The 20,066-nt window shown below is 54.7% G+C and overlaps 1 protein-coding gene across 4 annotated transcripts in view; it reads right to left on the reverse strand.

Annotated features, from left to right (window-relative positions):
* Dgkq (diacylglycerol kinase theta) overlaps positions 1 to 9,924 on the reverse strand; it is a 25,357-nt gene extending 15,433 nt beyond the window's left edge. The window contains exons 1-19 of one of the 4 annotated variants that reach the window (XM_013147349.3): positions 9,352 to 9,924; positions 7,348 to 7,427; positions 5,898 to 5,997; positions 5,586 to 5,671; positions 5,390 to 5,515; positions 5,092 to 5,245; positions 4,946 to 5,020; positions 4,770 to 4,870; positions 4,317 to 4,549; positions 4,149 to 4,239; positions 3,989 to 4,043; positions 3,812 to 3,873; positions 3,472 to 3,622; positions 3,185 to 3,220; positions 2,651 to 2,766; positions 1,005 to 1,156; positions 686 to 834; positions 310 to 488; positions 2 to 102 (exon numbers count right to left, since the gene is read on the reverse strand). In XM_013147349.3, the coding sequence (XP_013002803.1) occupies positions 2 to 102; positions 310 to 488; positions 686 to 834; positions 1,005 to 1,156; positions 2,651 to 2,766; positions 3,185 to 3,220; positions 3,472 to 3,622; positions 3,812 to 3,873; positions 3,989 to 4,043; positions 4,149 to 4,239; positions 4,317 to 4,549; positions 4,770 to 4,870; positions 4,946 to 5,020; positions 5,092 to 5,245; positions 5,390 to 5,515; positions 5,586 to 5,671; positions 5,898 to 5,997; positions 7,348 to 7,427; positions 9,352 to 9,643 (2,339 nt within the window). In that variant the 5' untranslated portion in view covers positions 9,644 to 9,924. The remainder of the gene's footprint in view (position 1; positions 103 to 309; positions 489 to 685; positions 835 to 1,004; positions 1,157 to 2,650; positions 2,767 to 3,184; positions 3,221 to 3,471; positions 3,623 to 3,811; positions 3,874 to 3,988; positions 4,044 to 4,148; positions 4,240 to 4,316; positions 4,550 to 4,769; positions 4,871 to 4,945; positions 5,021 to 5,091; positions 5,246 to 5,389; positions 5,516 to 5,585; positions 5,672 to 5,897; positions 5,998 to 7,347; positions 7,428 to 9,351) is intronic. The other 3 variants (XM_063230056.1, XM_003465011.5, XM_013147350.3) reach the window with 3 other exon arrangements.
* Between the last annotated feature and the right edge of the window lie 10,142 nt (positions 9,925 to 20,066).

Here is a 20,066-nt window from a genome sequence, read left to right on the forward strand (position 1 = left end):
CCTGCTGGTGAACTTGCCAGGCTCCTCCTCCCGAGCCTGGTGGAAGTCCAGGCTGAGCTCAGCGTCAATGCCGATGCCACAGTAGTTACTCATCTGCACAATCTAGGGGTAGAGCACTCTTCCAGGATGCCGGTGCTGTGTCTGGCTGCTTCCCCTCCAACCCTATTTGCTCTGTTGCCACAGCGGGCCCTTTGCTGGGCTGCCCTGCACAGCCACTCAGCACCCCAGGAAGGCTGTGTGCCCCACAGCATGGCTGGGAGCAGGGGAGCACAGGAGAGTCATCAGCAAGGGCCAGAGCCCACATAGTACCTTGGGGGGCTCTGCATCCAGCACACTGTTTTCTGCACCAGCAGCTCCGTGAGCATCCAGCAGGATAGTCCAGCGGTCCACAAGCACAGCGTCTGCCTCATCCACAGACACCAGCATGGAAAATGGGTCCTCTCCACTGTAGCCTGCACCCCAGCGGAGGACCCGACCGAGGTCATTCCCTGGAACACAGGCAAGACGTGGAGGGACCTTACCTCACAATAGAGGGGTTACCATGGGACAGCCCCCCTATAAGACAGAGACCCCACCACAGGATGAAGATACCATGAAAGGTCAGGGGTCCCACCATGGACCTGGGGCAAAACCTGGGGGAGGGATACCCTGTGGTTCCACCCTCCTGCTCCATGGAGGACCCCACCTGTGCCTAGAGGCAAGATGGCAACAGATGGCTCCTGGCAGGCCAGATGGTGCCGTGTCTCCTCCAGGGCAGTGAGAACCCAGCCCACAGTGCCATCGCCACCACACACCAGCACGCGGAAGCAAGGCACCTGGGAGAAGAGATGGAACCTGTGTGGGAGAAAGGAGTACGCGCCATCTTGCAGGGTGCCCTGCTGCAGGCAGGACCTACCCTGAACCACATACCCCTTTTGTTTTCAAATGTCCATCTCTAGCCACATAGAGGACTTGGAAGGTCAGGGCAGGGTGCCTCCTGTGTATGCCCATAGACCCACACTTACCCAGGAAGTGGCCCCCCGTTAGTCAAATCGAAGACCTGGTGAGGGTTCAGCAGCTTCCGGAAACTGCAGAGCAGGTCTCGGCCCTTAAGGCCCCCACTCCTGGGGTTCACAAACACAAGGAGGGGACAGCAGTCTGGGGGCAGCTTCGTGTGCTGTGAGGGGCAAGAACAGGTGAGGATGGGGCCTGAGGTCTCCTGTGGTCCCCCATGTCAGCTAGTAGCAGTGCCCAGCCTGGGACCACAATCTCTCTAAGCTAGGGTATCCCTCCTGAGGAAGACAAGGCTGCATCCTTACCTGCCATGCCCCAGGGCCACATGTTGGTCCCCACCATAAGACTGAACACAGGACAGCCTTCCCCAAGAGGGTTACCCTGGCTGCCAGCCAGCCAACTGGAACTCTTAAGCATGAAGGCCAGGGCCAGACTTACTGTGATATGTGCCAAAAGCCCTGAACCTATCAGCCTGGAAGCCACAGGGGCCTCTGCCTGGCACAACCAGCCAGCTGGACTCAAGGAGCCACCCCACATCCTTTGAAAGTCAGCAGTACTCAGGGGCAGTACTTGGCACATAGGCAGCTGCCCAACCCTCTGGGCTTGGGACAAACCTATCTCTCCAACAAAAGCCCAAGAAGCAGCTCAGGAATCTAGACAGGGTAGGCTGGGCTGGAGCCTTCATGACATGGTAAGTTGAGAAGAGACAAACAGGCCAGGCACACCCATAGGGTGGGCCGTGGCTGGGGCAAGGACACACTCAGGGTCACATGGCCCATTGGTAGGCAGGACTACCCAGGGCAGGCAGCTGACAGGAAAGAGAAAGTGGCATCAGCCTCATATCCAGCAAGGCTGCCTCCACGGGCAATGATCGGGGCAGAGGCAGGAGGGACCCAGAGTGTCACCCACCCCAGGATCAGATGCCAGCCTCATTCTGCTCTAATGCTGCTCCCAGAACAGATCAAGGTTCAGGGTGCAGAACAGCCATGGACACCTGGCTCCTGGGACCCTCAGGGCAAGCAGACTGAGACTCAAACAGCACTGCACATGTGCAGAGTGGGGTCTGGTTGCAGAACTTGGGGTCGCCTCATACATGCCATGTCCACAAGCTATGCCTCTAGCCCTACGCTGCCCAGTGCTTAAATCCTCTTCCTGCCACTACCGGCTCCTGACAGTAGCTTCCAAGATCAGGAACTCTACCAGCTGGCCAGAAGCAGCCCAAGGCTCAGAGCTGGGCTGCAAAACACCAAGGTGAGCAGCAGCACAAATAGTCACATTCTGTCCTTAGTGAGGTAGTCACTAGCGTACGTACATACTCGTCTGGTCTACAGCAGTGTCCTGCATCCTGCAATCTCCCCACAGGCTAGAGGCCTCAGCATCCAGATAGCCAACTCTGGCCCCATGGGCCCCAAGAAATAGGTCTTGCCATTGGGCAACCTTGGACAAGTATAGATACTCTGATCTCCACCCTCTGTTGTAAAGTGAGCAACCTTATCAATCCTTGGCTACTATGCAGGCTGATCAAGATGGAACCTGCCAGCCCAGCAAAGTCAAGAAGATGGCAGACAAGACCATGCCCAGCTGCATGGATGTATGGACATCCTTGGGTGTGGACATCTTTAGGGGTATGAACACTGGCCTGGAACTGCCCACTCACCAGCACATCTGGGAGCACCAGGGTGGTCAGTGGCCGGCCATGCACAGCTGTGTCCCTCGCTAGCATGTACAGTCGCTCGGCCTCAGCAAAGCAGGTGACATCCAGCACCACTGCACCTGTGACAGGGGAGCCACTACTCAGGCCAGATTGGCCTATGCAACCTGCTCAGGTCAGTCACTGAGGGAGGTCCACAGCAACAAGATCCATGTCCAGGGAAGGCTGGGTTCAGGGGGGTGCCCCTCACCCCCATCCTTACCCCTGGCCTGGAGCCACTGGTACTGCAGGGCTATGGGCACCCAAAATGGGGAGGCCAGGTGCACATGAACTCTTCCCCAAGAAAAGGCACAGACTGGAAAGGGCAAGTCTTAGACAACAGCCAAGCCTCAGAGTATTTCAGCAAAGCATCAGAAGTGAACCAGGACAAAACCAGACACATCACTGGGCAGACAGCTGCAGCAGAGAAGCCTGTGCCCACAGGAGAGAGAAGGGTGGCCTTGGCCTTACAGGCAGGGATGTTGTCAGGCAATAGCTCACCTTGGGAGTAGACATGGCTCACGGACACCGCCGCAGCTGCACAGACAGATGGTGGTCAGAGTATCCAGCACCCAGACCAACCCTTGTGGCATCACATCCAGTGTGGCATAGCCCAGGCACCTCTAAGCCCACCCCCAGAACAGGGCCCCTGTGCCTCCACAAGCAAAATACAGGCACCTTGAGGAGTGACCACAGAGGAAGGGCACTTAAGAGTCCCAGGGAAAGGTAGGAGGACCTAGCCCACATCAGTTCCCTCCCAATCGTGCGCATTCCACCCGGGGTCACACCTTTGGTGGCCATGGCCTCATGCAGCAGGCTGCCATACTCTTGAGGGGACAGGCCAGGTGGCAGGCCACTCACAAACAGGGAGATATGGGGGGCCACAGCCCTGCTCTCAACCACGTAGAATCGTGTCTGGCTGGCCTGCCGCAGGGATGTCTGCAGAAGAGACTGGGCTTGAGAAGGCTAGGCAGCACCACCCATGTGGGCTGTTTCATATTCCTCCACCAGGGGAATTGGGCATCCTGGTGGAAGCCATGTGAGAGGATGGGGCCTACTCTGGATGCCCACACGCCCCTTGGGTCCCTGGGGCCTGCTCTCCTAGAAGCTGGCATCTGCCCCACTGACCTGCCGAATGTCCCGAAGTCGCTGGAGCAGGGACTCCTCGTCAGCCAGCACCATCCGCTGGACTGCAGAGGCACAAACATCCATCAACTCCCCTATACCTCCATAACAGCCACCCTGAGCCCAGGGCACAGGTAGGCAAGGCACAGGCAGGAGTGGCAAAGGACAGGTTGTACTCACCTTGTCTGCTGCCCATGAGCACCTCCACCAGGTGGAAGCTCTCAGGACCCTCAGCCTATGCAGGGGGGGTGAGTGTCAGGTCTGGGGCTGTACTCTCCCAGCACACCCACAGGGACAGCGCCTGGCCATGAAGTAGTGGCCCCAGATGGCCCATACACACCTGGCGTCCAAGCAATGGGAGAACTTCTAGCACCACGGAGTGTGCTGTGCTCTGGGAAGTCACCCGGATGGACACATAGGCCACACCTACCCTGTGGGGGATACGCTCAAAGCTTGGGCCATGGCCAGTCTCCCACTACTGCCCCAGACCCAAAGCCTCGGGTCTTACTTGAGCCAGCCAGGGTATATCTTCAGAACTTCCTGGGTGCGGGGCCGTGCACGGATGACCCAGGCCTCAGGCTCACGGGCCCCAGAACCCCTGCTGCTATCCTCCTCCGCTGAGCCACCACTCCCAGCCTTTCCTGGGGCCTGGGCATCAGCAGCCGGTGAGGGCAAAGGAAACTCCTGAAGCTCAAAGTTCCCAGCATCCTCACTGACGTAGTAGGCCCTCAGCGCCGCTTCCTACAGGGTGTGGGGCACCGGTGGGGAGAACAGGTATGAAGATGCAGGCGTGCAGGAGTAGAGGGCCCAGGTATAGGGAGGAGATGAGGCACAGAGAGAGGTGGGGCAGATGAAGGCCAGGTGTTGGGGAGCCCAGTGTAGGAGAGCTGGTAGGGAGCCAGCAGGGGAAAGGTTGCAGGCCAGGGGCACTAGGCCTCCTGATATCCCAGACCTCCCTTACCAGCACCTCCTCACTCCTGGCCAGGCGAGGCACAGTAACCAGGCGGAAATGGTTTCTCTTCATGGTGTCATTGCCATCGAAGATCTTCAGGGTCTGTTTACCTGGTCAATGGGGAGCAGTTAAGAATTCAGGAGAAGAGGACAGGAGGGTGAGATGTGGCTACTAGGGGCACTTACTGGACTCAGGGGCTGCTGGCATATCCCTGCCAGGGCCCAAAGCAGCACTTCCATCCATGCCATCATCCCTGTCACCTGTGGGATGAGCAGGCTTTCACACTCAGCACCCTGTCTGGCCCTGCACCCCCAGGTTCCCCTCTGCTCACCCAGCTCTGGGGCTGTGGTCTCTGCAATACGGAAGCAGTGCATCTTGCTGAAATTTCGGGATAGCAGGCGCACACATCCAGGGGGCAGAACCATGGTGCGCAGCCGCCCAAAGGTGCACTCAGGAGCCAGCATTGCAGAGCACAGTGAGTGAGCCTAGGGGACGCAGCTGTAAGCTGGTGCCCACAGAGGCTGCAAGGCCCTATCCCATCCCCATATGCCCACCTGGATGGCCACTACCCCAGTCCATCTTGTGTGCCCACTGGAGATTTCCCTGCCCTTCCCTTCCTGAGTGCCCACCTGGACACCACACCACTCGCATCGAACACCAGCCAGCACATCAGAGGAGCCACAGGTCTTCCTGCAGATCTCACAACGTCCACCCAAAGGCAGGTTCCCCTCCCGCCAGTGGTGATGGTAGGTGTCCTGGGGGACAGGGGAGCAGTCAGGCAATTGCCCCCAGCTGCCCATCCTGCCCCAGCTCCCATGCACTCACGTGATCATGGTGTCCATCCTGGTGGCACTGGCGGCAGTCACTGCAGGCGAAGGGCACACAGTCGGCGTGAATGTGCAGCTCACACACTGGGGGGTGGGCAGGGTTAGGGCTCTCTGGTAGCGCCCCACTCCCATGCTCCTTGCCAGCCTCACTTGGCTGGGGCCAACCCAACCTCTGTCACCTTGGGCCTGGCTCCCTTCACCCCAAGTGTGCTCTGCCTGGCTTGCATCCCCTAGAAGTCCCTACATCTCCACTCATGCCCCTGGGCCACTGTGTATGGCAGAGCCCAGGTGCCTGAGTGAAGGACTGTACCTTCGCAGCGGAATGCAGGTGTCTCCAGGACCTTGCGACAGACAGCACAGAATTTTCGCTTATAGAGCCCCGGGGGACCAAAGCAGTGGGCTACAGGAACCTGCAGGGTACAAACAACCTCAGGTCTGGGCTGCCCACCTTTCACCCTTGTCTGCCTGCCACTCTCCATGGGTCCCACCAGGATGTCCTGCTGGGACTGCTCCAGGACAGTCTGTGGATATCCTAGTCCTGCTAGGCACTGCCTCCCAGGAGGCCTGGCCTGGAGCTGATCAAGCAGAATGGGAGCAAGGGAAAGGGCCCTAAAACCACACAAGTGAAGGAGGGCTCAACTGTCAGGCACGTCCCCAACACACCTCTCTGGGAGCCCACAGAGAGGCAACTGAAGGAGGGCTCAACTGTCAGGCACGTCCCCAACACGCCTCTCTGGGAGCTCACAGAGAGGCAAGGGTAGACAGTCATCCTGATTCCGATACTAACTTAAACAGGCACAATAAAAGGAAGTTAGTGTAGACACAACAGAAAAATCTTATATCCTCTAAATTTCCATCATGTGTATATTTGGAATACATACTTGAATTTTTTTAATTTAATAAAGTAAAAAAGAAAACTCAGAATGAACTCACGAAAGCTGCAGCCTTAGGACATCCACATGAGAGGCTACCCTGCCAGCTCTGATGGCTTGAGGGTGTGCCCAACACATGACCTACATCCCCATGGGGCCTCCTGCACTCAGGCCTAGTAACCAGGCCATTCTCCACTGCCATGGGATGGACACCACCGCCAAACTCATCCCACAGCAGGTGGACCCCCCTCACTGGAGCCCACTGCACAGCCAGTCCTGCACCCAGCCCACCATCGCTGTGTGGGAGAGGTCAGTGGATGTGGTGGGGGCACCATCAGCCCTCCTCAGCCTAGCACTGCCCACAGAAGGGAAGCCCACACCCCAGCCAGGTGGCTTACTGCCCTCCAAGGGTCCCATGGAGGGAAGCCCATGACCAAAACCAGCCATCTTAAGCCTGTCACATTAGCTGCCTGTTTGTGTGCACTTGTAAGAAACCACAGAGCAAGCTCTTATGCTCTTGGCCCAGCTTCTCCCAATGGTGACCTCTTGCAAAACTGGTCAGTGTCACAACTAGGTAGAGCAGGGTGCAGTGGACACTGTGCCCATCCCCCAGAACCCCTCAGGCTGCCCTCAGCCACACACCCAGCTCCCTGCCCGACATATCCTATACTCCCTGAACTTCCTCATTGGGAGATTTCCTGTCATCTGTGGCCTTTGGGCAGGACCAGCTTTTCTCAACACAACTCCCTTCTGGAAGCCCATTGGTAGCTCCTCTGCTTCATCTCTGGGCAGGACTCTGCCCTTAGCTCCCCAGCTAAGTATGACTAAGCTGAAAGACAGGCAGGGTCAGTGTGGTCTGGAGCGGACACCCGTGCCCACAGCACTCACCCGCACCAAGCTGGGCGCCACGCCAGCACATGGAGTCTTCACATGCCGCAGGCACTTCTCGTGGGACATAAAGTTGCAGACTGTGGGAGGGAGAGCTGCAAGTTGCCACTGCCCATTGGATAGCCACCATCCCACTCAATAAAAGCCCCAGGCCCTTAGCAGGGCACCAGCATCCTGTGGCAGGGCTCAGGCACCCATCACGGCAGGTCGCCCTGCCAAAGCTAGGTCTCCTGGTCCCATCTCATTGAGCGGGGCAGGGGGGGGAGGGGGGACCATTGCTGTCAGTACCACCACAGTAGAGCCCTGGGGACATCACCACAGATACTGTGATCCCATGACAGGCTACAGCCAAGGCCTGGCACTGTGGCCATTCTGAAAGATGCTGAGTGTGTCCTGTCATCAAGTGAGTGGCCCTAACCTCATGAGGGGTAGCCTGGAGCTACCAGCTGGCAGGGTGTTTGTGAATTGGTGCATGCCTGTACAGCCCCAGAGCTGAACCAAGACATCCTTCCTTCACCCCCAGCTACACAGGCTCATTCAGAGCCCCATAGCTATGCCAGGCAGAGGCAGCCAAATGGGCACTCTGGGAGGCAGGAACCCCCAGGAGGGAAGATGGCCCTGGGCCCCAAAGGCAGTGAACACTGAACCAAGGCTGGGTGGGAGGGATCGGGCAATGCTGCTTCCTGGAAGGAAGACAGGTAGGTGTAAGAAGGATGGAGGGCTGGCCTAAAGGGGCAGCAGGCAGCCTGTGCCAGCACATTCAGAGCCGGGGGTGGGGGTGGGGGGCAGAGCAAAAGAGGCCAGGGGACTGGGCAAAGGGACACAACCTCAAGACTGCCTGGGATAAAACTGCCCATGGGGTTCAAGCCACCCACTAGTGGAAAAAGCAGCTCCCCAAGAAGGTACCCTGCAGCTCAGCACTAGAGCCCTATTAGAGGAAAGACAAAGTCCCTCCACAGATTGCTCTGGGGAAATTCCTGAAAGCAGCCTGGGGTACAATGAGAGAAGTGGGGACCAGGAGGAAGGTCAGACCCTTCTCAGGGCAGCCCACTCATTGTACTTGGAAAGCACTGGCCAGCTTTCTTCTCCACCCCAGAGGCAGTACCCAAGGGTGCTCCTGGACACAGAGGGGCCACTTTTTCCACACCTTGGTCAGGCTCTGTCTATCCCGGTCCCAGCCCATTCTCCAGACATTGCCTGTGAGGGGCCTATGACCCTCTCCCAAGCCAGCCCTAAAACACATGAGCTGCTTTGCCCCCAGACTAGCTGAGGGGTCTTGAGCCCCTCAGCCTGGAGGACCCCCTTTAGGGGTCACATCTGTAATGGGCCCAGAGTCTAGTCTTAGCCCGAGTCCTGCCTTTATATCTCACTTCTGCAAGGATCTGGGGTCTAGCCTTGGAGTTATAGTTCTGCCTCATCATCTCACCTCTCCAGGGCCTAGCCTCATATCTGGAGCTCCACCTCTACAGTGGATCCACTGGTCTAGCCTTCTACCTTCAGCCCTCTGTCACCATCTCTCACCAGTGTGCTCAGACGTGGAGCTGATTTAGCCAACATGCCCACAGCCTCCACCTTAGGGAGCCACCTGGGCAGTTTAAGAACTGATAAAGAAATCAAGGTGGCCACTCCCATGGGTCAGAAGGCACCCATGTATGAAGCATCCCGCGCAGGAAGGACTGGACAAGCACACACTAGTGTCAAATGTCCGTGCCCTCCAGGATAGCGTAGGGAGACAGGGGAGGGAAGGCTGCCCCTGCTCCGGGCCAGGCAAGGTGGGAGCCTAGTCCGGATGCCACACCTGGGAGAGGCGGCCTGGAAGCGGGTGGGGGCCAGGACAGGATGCCACACCTGGGCGAGGCAGCCTGGGCTCACGCGGGCCGGCCTGGCCGTGGGCAGCCGCGCACTGAGGACGACATCCAGGCCCGGCCTGCACCCTAAGCACTAGGGCCAGGACAGGGCGCGGGCGGGCGCGAGGACAGGCTGTCCTCGGCGGCGCACGCTCACCGTCGCATAGGAAGCCGGCCAGCCCCCAGATGAAATCAGAGCAGAGGTGGCAGAACGTGGGCTTGGTAAGCGTCACCTTCCGGAAGCTGTGGCTCGGTACGGCGGGTCCCGAGGCTGTGTCGCCCGCTCGCCCTGGCGCCTGCTCCGGCCCCGACCCCGACCCCGACCCCCGTCCCGCTCCCAGGCGCGCGCGGCCTCCGGCCCCCAGGACCGGGCTGCAGGCCGGGCTGCCAGGCCTCGAGGAGCCGTCGCCCAGCCAGGCACGTGTCCCAGGCTCGGCGGCCGCTGCCATCCCCGGCCCAGCCGCCCGAGCCTTGACGGTGAGCAGAAGGCCGGGTACTAGGCGAGGACTAAGCGGTGCTCCACCGGCTCCAGGCTTCCGACTGCGCGGCCTACTGCGCACGCGTGGAGGGCGGGACCGAGTCACGGGGCGGGGGCTCAGGGTGAGCGGGGCTACCTGAGGGTGGAGATTGCCAGAAAACGGGAGGGAGGAGACTCATGAAGGAGCCTTTGGAGGGGGCGGGACCTCCCCGAATGGAGTCGCGGGAGCATAGCGGGTCTGGGGTCAAAGTCTGCAGGGGCCGACTTCCGGGAGACGGTTAGGGTGTCTGTAGGGCGTGGTCTGAGAGGCGGAGACTTGAGGGATGTGGGGCGGGCTCATGTGAGGGGCGGGGCCTGCAGGGCTAGGGTGGCCGCCCTGAGAGGATGGGCGGGTCCGCGGCTGGAATTGGGACTACATTACCCTGCAAAGAGCCTCGAGATATCAGCCCGGGGCTTTCGAGCTTGCTGGGGACACCTGCGGCTCCTCAGACCCACGCTTCCCACGCAGGACGGGATTTGGGTGAGAAGCGGCACCGTCTGGAAGTCCCAGGGCAGATGGAACTCCCTTCCTGTCCAGCCCATAGGCTAAGGCCCGTGGAGCTCCGCTCACAGGAAGGTAACACTGTAGCTGGTGGGAAAGGCCCAGCCCCACCACAGTGCCAGCTAGAGTCGGGCTCAGCTGAGAGACAGCCCCAGTGTACACAACTTTGCCCTCTCTTGGGAGTTATGTCCACACAGTCACCGTCTCTGTTGCCAGCACTGCTCTGGACTCCCTGCTTCTGTGGGCCTTGTCAGGGATTAGAATTAAGGAGGCCTGGTGGGGACCCACTTGGTCCCTGATGGGCTTCGAGGTGCCCACACTCCGCAGCACAGTACAATTAGCAGTCCCAAGGGACCAGAAAGACCAGGAAGGGTACAGGCAGGGGAGAGTGATTTCCCTGTGTGGGAGTTGCTACAGTTGGACCCAGACAGGAGGCAGACCACCTGCCCTTGGGGGGATCTACTGGGAAGTTGGGAGGCTGGTCTTGTTTAGGAGAAGCTGGTAGGGGACCTTGGGTCCCCTGTGCACTGGCCCTGCAGTGTGTCCTAAGGGCTGCATCTGGACAGGCTGCCCTCAAACTGATGGATAAGTAAGTCTGGAAACACCCCTGGCTGTGGACAAGCAGCTTGAAGTGAGTGCCCAGGAAGCTGAGGACAGAACATCCCAACAGGTGGAACCAGCAGTACAAAGACTCAGTAAGGCTTTCAGGAAAAGTCCAGCACCCGTTCCTAGCTGTCTTAGTTACTTTTTACTCGTTGCTAAGAGAAATACCTGAAGCCCAAGTTGGGAAAGGAAAGGTTTATTTCTTACAGTTTTTGGAGGTTTCAGTCCACACTCAGTTGGCTCCAAGGCAGGCGGGCATGGCTGGGCCGCAGTTCATGGCGGCTGCAAACAGCAAGCAGGAACCCGCAAAAGAGCAACACACACCTTCTTCCTGCCATTACATCACATCCTGGCTCCACCCCTATGTGGGTGTAACACTGACACCATCAATCCAAGTACTAGACAATGAACCATCACAAATGCACAGTGCAAACTAATGAGGCCTGGGGGCCACAGACATAAACCATGACACTAGCTGTCCCTTGGCCCAGTGTCCAGAGGCAGTCAGCAAGATGCTTACGCTTCCCTTGCTCTGCCTCTGACTGGGGGATCCTCTCTGTCCTTGACTCTTCAGCGCCCCTCTACCTTCACCCTCCAAGTGCCAGGCTCAACCTGGAAGGGCTGTGACCTGGCCACAGTGCCCACAGTCACTCTATATTGACATCAGGGAAAAACAGTGCCCAAGGACAAGTCAGGACCCAGCAGAGTGCACAGGAGACATCACAGAAAGGAAAACACACAGCCAGAACTTCCCATTTCCGGCATATTAATTAAAGTGGTCTACAAATAAGTGATCCTTCTATCAAGTTCTCTCCAAGCTCCCTAGAATGTCTCTCAGAGCAGTCAGCAGCTCAGCAGAACTCTAATGACTGCTCAACACAGCGTCCACAAGGAAGGACTTTCACCTCTCCTGAGGACCCTGGAGGCTAGAATCAGCAGCTCTGGGTACCTTCTCTCCTTTGGCCCCTCCCAGAACAGAGGACCTGGCCTGGGCAGTCCACATAGAGGGCTTCATTTCTCAGTGCCAGAGATGGAATCCAGTTCTGATGAGGGTCCACTTCTCTTACTGCTCTTTGAGGGGACATCATGTCCCCAAAGTTCTTATAGAGTACCCCCACACCTCAAAATGTGAGTTCAGTTAGACACTAGGACTCACAGAAATAATTTAAAATGAGGTCTCACCAGGTATGGTGGATATACCTGTAATGCTGAGGCTGAGAGGAGGGTTATCATGAATTCAAGGCTAGCCTGGGCTACATAGCAAGATCCTACCTCAAAAAAACCAAAATAAATAAATGAAGTTCTCACAGTGGCTCTTGTCCAACAGGACTGCTATATTTTTAAAAGAGGAAATTTGGACACAGGACCCCAACATACATGCAGGGACAGCTCTGTGTGAAGGTGGAGGTCAGGTGAAGCTTGCCAGGCCATCACCAAGGACAATCAGCATCACCAGGAGCTACAGCAAGGCCCAGGAAAGAGTCTCCCTCTCAGCCCAGGAGGAACCGGCCCTGTGACACTTTTATCTTGGCTTTCAGCCTCCAGGATGGAGATGATGTGTCTCTGTGGTTTAAGACACCAGGGTCTGTGACGCATGGCCAGGGGCACTGGCTCCTCCCAGAACTTTGTCTGAGTTCTCCAAAGCCTTTGCAAGTTAAATTGCACAGGCACTATTGCTGTGTATGGACACCAGCGTTTTGCTGGTTTGGGAGTGTCACCAGCCCTGGCTGCTGGGATCCATAATGAGCTGTTACACATCCTAGCTGTTTATTTGGTTTCTGGTTCTTACTAATTAGTAGATGTTCTTTAGATGTCCTGGAGGTGGCTCTCTGGGCAGTCACATCAATGCTTGATACTCGTTACTGTGGCAGTTCTGGCCTGCATAGAACTCACTGACAGGTGACTGCAGCCCTTGAACCATAGAACTCGGAACTGCTGCTTGGGATAGACAGCTGGATCCCACCAGCCTGGTCGAAGTTTTGGCCTCTGATCAACATTAAAACAAGCCTTCTATTCCCATGGAAAGACATGGCTGTGGGTATGTGCACATTGTGGATTGGTTCCTTCTGCTCCGGCTGGGAGGATGCATCCCTGGCACTTGTATATTTTCCATGAGGCACACCACAGCTGCTGCTGGTGGGACCTGAGACACCACTTCTATCACCAGTGGAAGCTCAGAAGTACAGAAAATGTGGCACTGCAGAGGCCTGGAGCCAGATGTGGTGGCACATCCCAGCACTTTGGAAGGCCGAGGCAGAATCACAAATTAGAGCCCAGCTGGCAATTTAAACACTTAGTGAACCCTGTCTCAAAAAATAAGTGCTGTAAATGTCAGTTTGAAGGCTGTGGGTTCAATCCTCAGTACCAAAAATATAAATAAAAAAGAAAGAAACCTCAACAAGGACACCACCTCACAGAATGGGCAGAAATGTTAAGTAGCAGGTGGCCCTGTTCCAGCTCAGTAGGACCTGTGTGCCAGTGGTTCCTGCAGCTTCTGTTCTGAGAGCTGCCTGAGCATCCACTGTGGGCTACAAATAGGCATTGCATGTGGATGAGTGCAGAGCTGGGAGCTGTTTCAAAGGAGGCTCGGCCTGCCTGCAGAGGGCTGTCCACATATCCAGCACAGGCCCCTCCACAGCCTCTCCAAGAGCAGCAGTGCTGAGGGCAGCCAAGCCTGAGTCCTGGGACTGTGTGACTCTTACTCCTGCAGCTCAGAACTGCCAGCACAGAAGTGGGCCATGGTGAGAGAGGTCCAGGCCCACTTCCACCGACACCCAGGAAGCCAGGCAGGTGATCAGGTCAGCACATGTGAAGTCCATCCTGGATGGAGGGGCCCCTTTGGAGAAAAAAAGACTGAGGAATTATGATACTTAGATAATTAGGGTATATTTATTCTGGATAAGAGAAAAAATCATAACAAATTAAACATTTTTAAATTAATCACAAGCATTGACCAGAAATTACTGTGGCTTTTATTCATGACTGTGTGCTACACCATAATAGTTTCTTATCATTTTTTGTCTCACAGCAATGCTGAAATGCCATTTTCCCAGCCTGTTTAAGAAAATGTAGCTTTCTCTGGCAGCTACACCTGCCGACTCACCTGGCAGCAGGGCGATTCCAGATGACTGAGCCTCCTGGGACCCTCTTCCATGCATCTCACTACACTGTTGCATCCTGGCTGCTCAGTGAGATCCCAATTCTATTCTAGCAGTTGCTGTTGATGTGATCCTCCTTGCTCCTGGAAACTGTTTTCTGCTCCAGGATGTCTGGCTTTTGCCCTACTAGAACAGGAAGTGGACAAGAGGGACCCACGTGGATTCCACCAGGCCCCATTCAGCCACATTCAGCCATGCCACCACTTCCCCAGCACCCATGCAGCAGAGAGGAAGCTGCAGCTCCACAATGGTCATGATACCCTGGCAAGTTTTGCAGAGCCATGTGGTCATGTGACCAAAGTCTCCCTGCTGCATCCCCATCCTTTGTGTATCTTCACCTTTGAAGGCCCCACTGAGAAAATGTTCAAGGTGCCCGAGACCTGTTCCTTCTGGTCATGCTCTGTCTCTGGCCTCCTCCTTCCCCACCCACACTTCATTCTGAAATGTGTCCCAGGGAGATGTAGTCAGATGTGGTCAGGTTTAGAGTGCTGCCCAAGGAGATGCATGTTTTGGTGTCCCAAAGTGGGGGTCGGGGAGGCCAGGCATCTGCTGGGTAGTCTGGATTGATGGCACAGGGTGCAGGCTGGAGGGCAGATATCCTGGCATGGCCCAGGACTTAGGGCTGAGGACAGAGTCTGGAGTTTACTAAAGGAGGTACCTGGGACTCCTTTTGGTTGGTTCACAATCTGACCAGGGTAGGGCCCTAAAGGACAGAGCATCAAGAAACAGAAAGTAACAACACATGGTAAATAAAATCAGAATAGGATGGAAATTGTCTGCCTGCCTAGAAATATAATCTACATTTTATTTAAGAGGAAAACAAGAGTTTATGGAGCATGGGGTGACAGGGCAGAGCAGGGCCACTTGGAGGCAGCCAGCTGACTCAACCCTCCCCTCTCCTCTGATAGCCAAAGCTTCGCTGGCCAGGCATGGTGGTACACACCCCTAATCCCAGCAACTCGAGAGACAGGCAGGAGGCTCATGAGTTTGAGGCCAGCCTGCGGAACTCAGCAAGATCATCTCAAGGACAGAGAGTGGCAGAGCTCTTACCTTGCCTTGCCTATGCAAGCTGTGGGTTACTCAAAACAGGGGAACAATTCTGCATGTTCCTCAGCTGGAAAGTGAAAGGGGGGCTCATAGTCTCACAGTGTGTGAGTAAGCTGGATTCTGGTCCCATCTTGAAGCCCCAAAGCCCATCGGGACAGAGTCACCAAGTCCACAGCAGGAGCAGGTAAAAACTCCTCTCCTGGACAGGGCATGCACTGCAACAGCCAGCAAGGCAGAGGTGACACTACACACCTTTGAGGGCTCCCCGGGTATCCTACAGTCTGTCACACTCAGTGTGTGCGGGAAGCGCCCAAGCTTTACATCCAAGCCCCCCCCCTCCCCCGTCACCACGTATCTGCTTGCCACACTCACTCCAGATACCTACAGCTGACACCTTCGGGTTCTGGGGCTGCACAGCCCTCACTTACCAAGTCTACTCCCAAATCTGAATCAACAGTGTCTTCCCCAGTGTCACAGGCTGCCCACTGTGGTGGCTTCAACAGCCTCTCTCACTGCCTGAGCCCCAGGCAAGCACAGTATGCAGGAAACTGCTCCGTGGTCTCATCTGTGGGCCTTCAGCAGGGCCCATGTCCGACACCTGAGTCTGGCTGGAGGCAGAGACCCTCACTGACTCTGACCTGAACCCTCCCCCCCAATCCTTCCTGAGACAGAGGAAGCTAAGGCCTGGCCTCTAGATATCCCACTTGTCTCGTCCCTGATCAGAGGCCGGGGTTCCAGAAGTCAGCCCTGCCCCAGGTGCTGGAGACCCTCAGAGCCCCCTGGGGCCCAAGGGGTGAACAGCAATGGGGCTTCCTGGCTGCATACAGGAGTGCCATAACTCCCACCCGTAGCCGGCCAGTCTGACACAGGACTCAGCCCAGCTCCAGGCAGTGCCCAGCAGAGGGCGCAGCAGATGTGTGGGCTCCACTGCTGGCCACAGACCCTGTCTACTCACATTGCAGACCCCAAATACAAACCCAAAGCTTGTGGGGAGCGGCTGAAACTGGAGATCAATCACACCTGTGGGGCTGCACCTCAGCTTTCTCTTCTGGATTCCATAGCTCGCTGTCATCCTCTCAGGTGCACACACTGGTGACATTTCTGCTGATGGATAATCCAGGATGATCTCATCTCAAATCCTTAATGTCATTATGCCTGCAGAGTCTGTGTGCCCAGGAGGACAGCAGATGCCACAGGTACTGTCACAGTCTTGTTCCCTAGCTGTGGTATAAATTTTGGCATCTGATAACTGCCCACCTGGCACACATTCTGTCTGCGCCTCTGAGCTTCCTCAGGGCCATTTCCCTCCTGCTGCAAGGACACTCGTTTGCCTCAATGGGAAGTTGATGGGGACAAATATTTAGAGTTTGTTTCTCTACAGTGTCTCTATTCAGTCATAATTTCTTTTAGAAATATATATAACAGCTTTCTTTTTTTTTTCTTTTTCCTTTTTATTGGTACCAAGGATCAAACTCACGACTGCCTGCTTACAAGGCAGGCGCTTATGCCACTGAGCTAAATCCCCCACCCCAACAGCTTTCATTTTTAAATGGGCTCTTGCCATGTTGCCCCCCTAGCCTGGGGCTCCTGGGATCAAGGGATCCTCCAGCCTCACCCTCCTAAGTAGCTGAGATAGGCGTGTGGCACTGTATCCAGCCTGAAATGTACTTTTTGCTGAATCTGGAATTTTAAGTTTCCATCCAGGTGTGGCAGTGCACACTTTGAGACACCAGGGCAGGAAGATTGCAAGCTCAACCCTGCCTGGGAAACTTAGTAAGACCTGGTCTTGAAAATAAAAGAGGTTAGGGATGGCGCTCAGTGGCAGAGTACATAAGATAATAAATACATACACACACATAAGAGTTTTAGGTTACAAGTGATTCAGTTTGGAGATCACAAACCTTCTTTCATCTACTGTCCTCTGCTGGCGGTCAGCTTTCATCTTGCCATGGGCCTGTCAGATGAGATGGGTCTCTCTTCCTCCAGCTGAATCTAGCATCTCCCCATTGTCTCTGGCCTTAGCTATTGTACTCTTAAGTGCTTATGTTTTCACTTCTGTGGGTTTCCCCTCAGGGATCACAATACTTTTGGACCCATAACCTTCACCACTTGTAGAAAGTTATTTCTCCAACCCCTCCCTCCGATTCTAGTGAGCGTTATTGACACCATGATACCCTGCAGTTTCCATTATTTCTCTCTGTGTTTCAGAATGAATTACCCCCTCTATCTTCCAGTTGTTTAATTCTAGTTAGGTCTAATCTGCAGTTCACCAATCCATTCAGGTTTTTTTCAGCTTTACTGAGATAGGATTTACATATAATAAAACAAACCTACTTAAAATGTATAACAACACATTTTGGGTAGGTTTTCTTTTTTTTTTCAGAGTAGAGACATTTTATTACTTACAAAATAAAACTTTTTGTTGCAAGCAGGGCTCCCTTGTATTTTACATTCCCATAAGCCCTGTACGACAGAAACTTTTTTTGGGAAACTCTTGGTTGTCTAATAGTCCATGGACATGAGACCCCCAAGTGGTCAGCTTGCTGATTGTAATTTTAGGCTTAGTTTAAGTCCTTGTTGTGCCACCTGGTGAAATGCAAAACTTTTGAGAACAAAAACATTTAATAAAATAGCCTTAGTTGATGGGATGGCAAGCATACATTCGGTGTATGCAGTCACTGGGAATAAGGGACCCATCCACACATTGGTTCTGGGTCACTGCATTCATCTATTGGGCCTTTCATCTGGAGGGCAGCAGTTGGCTGAATTTCGTGTATTTATCCTGGAGGACAGCACCCTTATCTTGCAGAGTGTCTTCCCTGAGCTGGTGCCTCAGCTGACCTGTAGTAAAAGGTTGCTTCATGTTATTAATCCCATTGCCTCTGGGTCAGTTGGAGCTGTACAGCACCATGATGGGGACTGAGAGGTGATGTGCTAGTTGGAAGTCACGCTGTGGCTGCAGCTGGTCTGCTAGTCTCGCTTTCAACTCCGTTCGCAGATTCCCTCTCTCAGAGCTTTCGAGGGTCTCTCTCCCTGCCATGCCGATTTGGACGCAGCAGCAGCAGCAGCAGGAAATTCAAATTGCGGCTTCCAATGGTGCGGGTTCTAGCTTCCGAGCTGAGATTTTATCTGTTCCTGTTATAGCACCAGGATTGGATTTCCAGTTGGTTTCTCTTAGCTTAGTGCATTCCTGGGTCGGCAGGGTGTATCTCCCCTTGCTTAGGACTCCTCGTACTGCACCATTCCTGGATTTTAAGTGGGGTATCTCAGAGAGCCTCCATAGCTGCTGCTATCTATCTGCCATGTTCTTCCGGAAGTCCGGGTAGGTTTTCTTGAAGTTACAGTTTTTCCAACCTTTTGATTTCAAAAATTTTAAACTTCTCAGGTAGTTAAAGTAGTACACACTTTTCTCCTAGGTCCATCAGTTCCCAACACTTGCACATAACCCTATGGCTGCTTTTTGCTCTGGTTTTCGGAGCTATTTGGGTTTAGGCAGAACAAGCCAGCACCTCTGGACTTCAGCACCGAGGGAACAGAACATCTCTGCTCATAAGCATGTGTAACCAGTAAGTCACTCACAGGTTGCTGGAAACTGACAGAGCCACACACAGTACGTGTACGCACTGCAGATGGGAAGCCATATCCCATGTGGCTGTCTCTTCTGGTCTTCCTGCAGGAACCACGTCTTCTCTGGCAGGTGATGGGCTCAGGGATTGGGGTTGTCATGCTGTCCCCTGGCAGATGGTCCTGTTGCTAGGGCACCTTTGCTTCTCAGATGTGGTCCTGAATGCCAGCTTTTGTCTCAGGGCCCCAGCTTCTCAGCCACTACTTTCATGACTGGAAATCCCCCCAAGGCTGGAGCCCAGTGCGCCACCATGGCACCTTCTCACAGGACCCTGCACACCCCCACTTTCCTGGTTGTGCCCTGGAGAAGGCTGGTCACTGCAATCCTTTCCTGTCATTGAACTCCCTCTTTTCAGTTTTAACCTGGATACCTTAGTGTTTTCAGTCCTTTCAAGCATTTAAGAACTGTCAGCCAGGCATAGTAGCACACGCCTGTAATTCCAGCACAAGGAAGTCTGAGGCAGGATTGCCATGAGTTAGAAGCCAGCCTGGGATACCTCATAAGTTCAAAACCAGCTTGAACTGCATAGCAAGACCTTACCTTAAAAAAAATCATTTATCCTGCATTCAGAGAGGCTGAGGCAGGAGGACCTCAAGTTCAAGCCTGGCCCAGGTAACTTAGTGAGACCTTGTCTCAAAAAATAAAAGAGGCTAGGGCTATAGCTCAGCCTAAAGGCCCTGGGGTCCAGTCCCCAGTACCACCCCTGTCCATTTCCCACAGTTTGTGACTGCTGATTTGGGGTGCCTGCTGATCCTGGGAGGCATTTCTGTGCAGTCAGGGATCTTCTGGGCTTTCCCCTTTGTCTTGCCTTTAAGTTTATTTAGCTTTTAAGAAGTTTATTTTTCAGTTATTTTTATTGCATTTCCACAGTTTCCTCCTTGCTGATTTAGAAATTACATTCTGGGCTGGGGATTTAGCTCAGTGGCATAAGCGCCTGCCTTGCAAGCAGGCAGTCGTGAATTCAATCCCAGGTGCCGATAAAAAAAATAAAAATTAAAAAAATAATTTAAAAAAATTACATTCTACTTCTCTTTTAATTAGCTAATCATGACACTTTCTGCAGTTTCAGTTTTAGCACAAGAAAAGATGCTAACCACTGTCTTACTGCTCCCCCAAGTGAGAGCAGCCAGCCCTTGCTGCCAGGTCTCCCTCCTCCCCACTGGCTCAGCTCCCATAGTCTAGTGCCCAGGTGTCCTCCCACAAGCCTGCTTCAGCCCATGCTGATTACTTCAGACATTGGCTTGGGTTCCCACAGGTACAGGGATGCTCTTCTGGTGAAATGTTCCTTCCTGCTGAGGAACATGTTTCAGAAATCCCCTTGGGCCAGGCATGATGGTACACTCGGGTAGCAGAGACAGGAGGATCATCACGAGTTTGAGGCCAGCCTGGACTACACAGGGCAACCCTGTCACAGAAAACA

This window comes from Cavia porcellus, unplaced genomic scaffold (assembly GCF_034190915.1).
Source record: "Cavia porcellus strain 051 isolate PalLab524CR breed Dunkin Hartley unplaced genomic scaffold, mCavPor4.1 scaffold_18, whole genome shotgun sequence".
Taxonomy (NCBI): Eukaryota; Metazoa; Chordata; class Mammalia; order Rodentia; family Caviidae; genus Cavia; species Cavia porcellus.